The sequence below is a fragment of the Aplysia californica genome, unplaced genomic scaffold (assembly GCF_000002075.1).
Source record: "Aplysia californica isolate F4 #8 unplaced genomic scaffold, AplCal3.0 scaffold00032, whole genome shotgun sequence".
Lineage (NCBI taxonomy): Eukaryota > Metazoa > Mollusca > Gastropoda > Aplysiida > Aplysiidae > Aplysia > Aplysia californica.
The window spans coordinates 1,676,164-1,680,702 of record NW_004797302.1 but is presented as its reverse complement, the minus strand read 5'-3'; the positions used below and the strand labels follow the sequence as shown (position 1 = coordinate 1,680,702).

The following is a 4,539-nucleotide window of genomic DNA, read 5'->3' as shown; positions in this document are numbered from 1 at the left end:
CTGGGGTGTGTCGACCTGTACTTGGCGGGAATACATTTTGTTTTTTTCCTGGAGGCATGAATTCTTGTGGGAGAACATAGGCGTAAACATTTATTAGCAGACAGCGCTTAGCTAACAGTAGGCGTGGCTTTATGGAAGAAGTTGTTGCCGTTCTGACACACACGTTCACACACACACACACACACACACACACACACACATACACACACACACACACACACACACACACACACACATATATATATATATACACACGCATTCACACACACATATACACACACATTCACACACACATATACACACACACACACACACACACACACAAACGTATTCACACAAACACATGTACACACACATTCACATGCACATACATGTACACACAAATTCACACACTCACACACATACACTTTCACCCACACACATTCACACACACACACACGCATATACACACGCATTCACACACCCATACACACACATACACCCACCTTCACACACTCACACACATTCACACACACACACACACACACACACACACACACACACACACACACACACACACACACACACACACACACACAGACACACATGTATATCATATGCGCGTGTGGTATGTGTGTATGTGTGTGACGCAGGTGAGCGGAGAGGAGAACAACTACCAGCTTCACGTTGACGGCTACACGGGGACTGCGGGAGACTCGCTGCTCTACCACAACAAGATGGCCTTCAGCACCGAGGACGCGGACAACGACCTGCACGAACGACACTGTGCGGCCGAGAACAAGGTATAGATCTAGCTATTTTCAACCCTATCCGTACGCCCTGGTGTCATTTTGTACCTTACTTACTTACTTACTACCCGTTACGCCATCTGGCGTTTAGGGCAGCAACAAAGGATCTCCAGCTCTGTTTTGGGCCATCTTTGTCAACGCCCCCTACGAATGGTTCCGGGACTTCATTTCAGACTCTACTGTGCGTCTCCAGGGCACTTTGGGTCTGCCCCTCTTGCGATGTCCTTCGGGTGTCCAGTGGAGGGCAGTCTTCACAATAGAGTCTGGTTCTCTTCTCAGAACATGTCCAATCCATTCTCTTTAAAAAAAAATTATGGTGCATTTTGTACCCCTGGGGTTGTATTCTTCACATTTTAGAATACTTGTAGTACGAAGATCTCTTTGAAGCTTTCAGTATTTCTCAAAAAACCATTTTGACAGACTGCTATGCAAAGCGTACGGATCGGATTAACGAGTAAATTTCCTCTTTGGAAGGTGGTGGCACAGAGTTCCCCACGTCGTACGGATACGATAGTAAAACACGACGTACGGATAGGGCTAACTGCCTAACTGATTCATTGTGCACGTGCCTGTCTGTGTGATTGACATATTAATTGACTGTGTGAAATGTTAATTGATTGCTTGGTTAATTGATTGACTGGTTCACTGATAGGTTGATTGATCGATCTATCGGTTGATTGATTGATTAATTATATAACTGATTGATTGATTGATTGGTTGATTGATGGAGGACGTGTACGTATGTGTACGTGTGTGTGTATGTGTGTGTGTGTGTGTGTGTGTGTGTGTGTGTGTGTGTGTGTGTGTGTGTCTGTGTGTCTGTGTATTCTCTTCTCTTCTCTTCTCTTCTCTTCTATCCTCTTCTCTTCAGTTCGTCGGTAGCCTAGTGGTTAGGCCACCGAACTCGTAATCATGGGATTGCGGGTTTGGGGGTTCGAGTCTCAGCTAGGTCCAACGTTGTGTCCTTGGGAAAGGCTCTTTACACGGATTCCCCACTTGGCTCGATCCTTTCGGAGACGGACGTTAAACTAGGAGGCCCCGTCCCTTATATAACCTAATAGTGTTGACAAGGGCGTTAAACCCATACCATTTCACCATTTTTATTTTCACCTCTTCTCTTCTCTTCCTCTTCAAATCTCTTCTCTCCTCTTATGTTCTCTCCTCTCCTCTTCTCTCCTCTTCTTTCTATGCTGTTCTCTTCTCTTCTCTTCTCTTATCTTCTCATCTCTTCTCCACTACATTACTTTACATTACAAAGAATGTTAAAAAATGGTATCTGCAAATCTTGCTGTTGTGCATCAACAATAATTTTGAAAAACAACAACAACCCAACAACAACAAGAACACAAACAGACAAACAAAGAAACAAAAAACAACATAAAAACAAAAGAAACCCCTCAAAAAACAAAACAGTCCTGTACTTGATGTGTTCACTATTCTGGTTTTAACAAAGTGATCAATCGTCTTTGCATGGAGCACGTACGGTTTACCAGGAGGAAAACGACGACCGTCTCAGACTGAAAATCGTGATGGTACCAATTCTGAACACTTGTTGACTCATAATTGTATTTCTGTTCAACTGTAGGTTGATTACTGTTGTTAGATTTCCCATTCAACAACACTAATAATAAACAACCAGTCGAACAAATATAAGGTTATGAGTCAACAAACTTTTAAAGTTGGCACCCTCACAGTTTCCAGTTCGTGACTGTCGTCATTTCCCCCCTGTGCTCTTTATTGTCTTCTTGCGGACTCCATTCCGTGCGTTTACAAGGTGTTCAAAGAGTTCGTGAGATACACGGGGTGCTGGCTTTGTTGTCCGCGCTGCTCGCCGCAGGAAATTCCACAATAAAGTGTTCAAACTAAAGTTCATAACTAATAGCAGACTACTTGTTCAATGTCATCTATTTAATTGTTTTTTGCCACAGTTCAAACTAAAGTTCATATCTGGACTAATAGCAGACTACCATTCAATGACATCTATTTAATTGTTTTCGAGCAACAACCTGTAAGCTAGAGCATTAGTCCTGTGGGGGAGGGGCATTACCGTTTGGATCAGTCCAAAGTGTTCACTTGCTGATTTCCCTCAGGCGTTCTTCATCGTCAATATTTTGTTTAATTTTGCGATCTAGGTTTATGATGAGTGACTTTCCTCAAATGATTACCAGACAAAGACTGAAAAAGATATCAACTGAATTTCTGTTGTAGAGCACTAAATTTGCCATTGCATTGGTGTGTAGCTATCAAAAATGTATTAATGAGCAATTAAAATCGCATTTTCAAGACAATTTTAGTCCAGAGTATAATATATATGTATGTATATATATTATGTATAATATATCATATGCATGTTTTTTCATGATGTATATTCCTTTTTAATGATGATGATGATGGTGATAAAAATAATAATAATAATAATAATAATAATAATAATAATAATAATAATAATAATAATAATAATAATAATAATAGTAATAATAATGATACTACTACTACTACTACTACTACTACTACTACTACTACTACTACTACTACTACTACTACTACTACTACTACTACTACTACTACTACTACTACTACTACTACTACTACTACTAACAATAAAACAATAACAGCAATAACAACAATAACAATAATACTAATTCTTAAACAATAAAAAAAAAACAACCTTCCCATTCTTCCATGTCGTTCCAGGGCGGCTGGTGGTACCGTAGCTGTTTCTCCAGTCAGCTGAATGGCATCTATCACACCGCCTGGTACAGACAGAACAGCTACGCCGACGGGATCGCCTGGTACACTCTCAAAGACGACGAGTTCTACTCGCTGAAGAAGGTGGAGATGAAGATCAAACCAGCCAGCCCTTAGACAGATCGGGAGGGCTTCTGTAACGAGCGACCACTATGAGACAAAGTTAGAATAGAGGGGTAGGGGTAGGGTTTAGGGTTTAGGGTTTAGGGTTTAGGGTTTAGGTTTCGGATTTCGGGTTTCGAGTTTCGGGTTAGGGTTAGGGATAGGGTAAAGGCGGCTACACAATATGTACGTTCCAAACTGCCTGTTCGGAAGGGAAAGGCAAACTTGGCGGCTGAGACGCATAATATGGAGATAAAAAACTGCTAGTACCGGTACAAAGTTAAGTCGGGAGACCGAACGGGCAGTTTCAACATATTTAGTTTTTCTTACTACAGTTCAGCACGTTCCATCGACGACAGCTTTTGATTGACGTCACAGGCTTAGCCGGCTTATCTTGTCACTGCCAATATCTTCAAAATGGTTTACCGCACATAAAATCTGATTGCATTTTTTAAACGAGCGACCCAATTTTAAGGCAAGGTCAGAGCAGAATTTGAGTAATTTCAATAATTAAAGAGATTTCACAAATTCCCACAGAAAAATGCATTCACTGAAGGGGTTCAGTACACTCCGCCATTTTTAAATTTGACTTGACCTACGGTTAAACCGCACGTGATGTGGATGACACGCCGACCCGTCGAACAGCGGTTTTCCACGGCGGTTTCAACCCCAGTTCCAACCCCGGTTAAAACCGCCAGGTCTTTAGGGTTTGGGTTAGGGTGAGGCTTCTTCTTTATCGTATCTGTTGGGGTTGTCGCTCGTAACGAAGTCCTTCCGACAGATAATTGTCTTGCTGAAAGAGTGGGATACAAGAAGAGAATAGCATACCCCCCTACCCCCACCAACCTCAACCCTCCCCCATCCCGTAAAGAAAATTACAAACTTAGTGAGCAGTGTCTGA

The 4,539-nt window shown here is 41.9% G+C and overlaps 1 protein-coding gene across 1 annotated transcript in view; it reads left to right on the top strand.

Annotated features, from left to right (window-relative positions):
• The window catches only part of LOC101854231 (fibrinogen C domain-containing protein 1), a 41,916-nt gene extending 38,173 nt beyond the window's left edge, over positions 1-3,743 (top strand). Inside the window, exons 9-10 of the mRNA XM_005091600.3 lie at positions 633-782; positions 3,483-3,743. Of these exons, the coding sequence (XP_005091657.2) occupies positions 633-782; positions 3,483-3,653 (321 nt within the window). The 3' untranslated portion in view covers positions 3,654-3,743. The remainder of the gene's footprint in view (positions 1-632; positions 783-3,482) is intronic.
• The last annotated feature ends 796 nt before the right edge of the window (positions 3,744-4,539 follow it).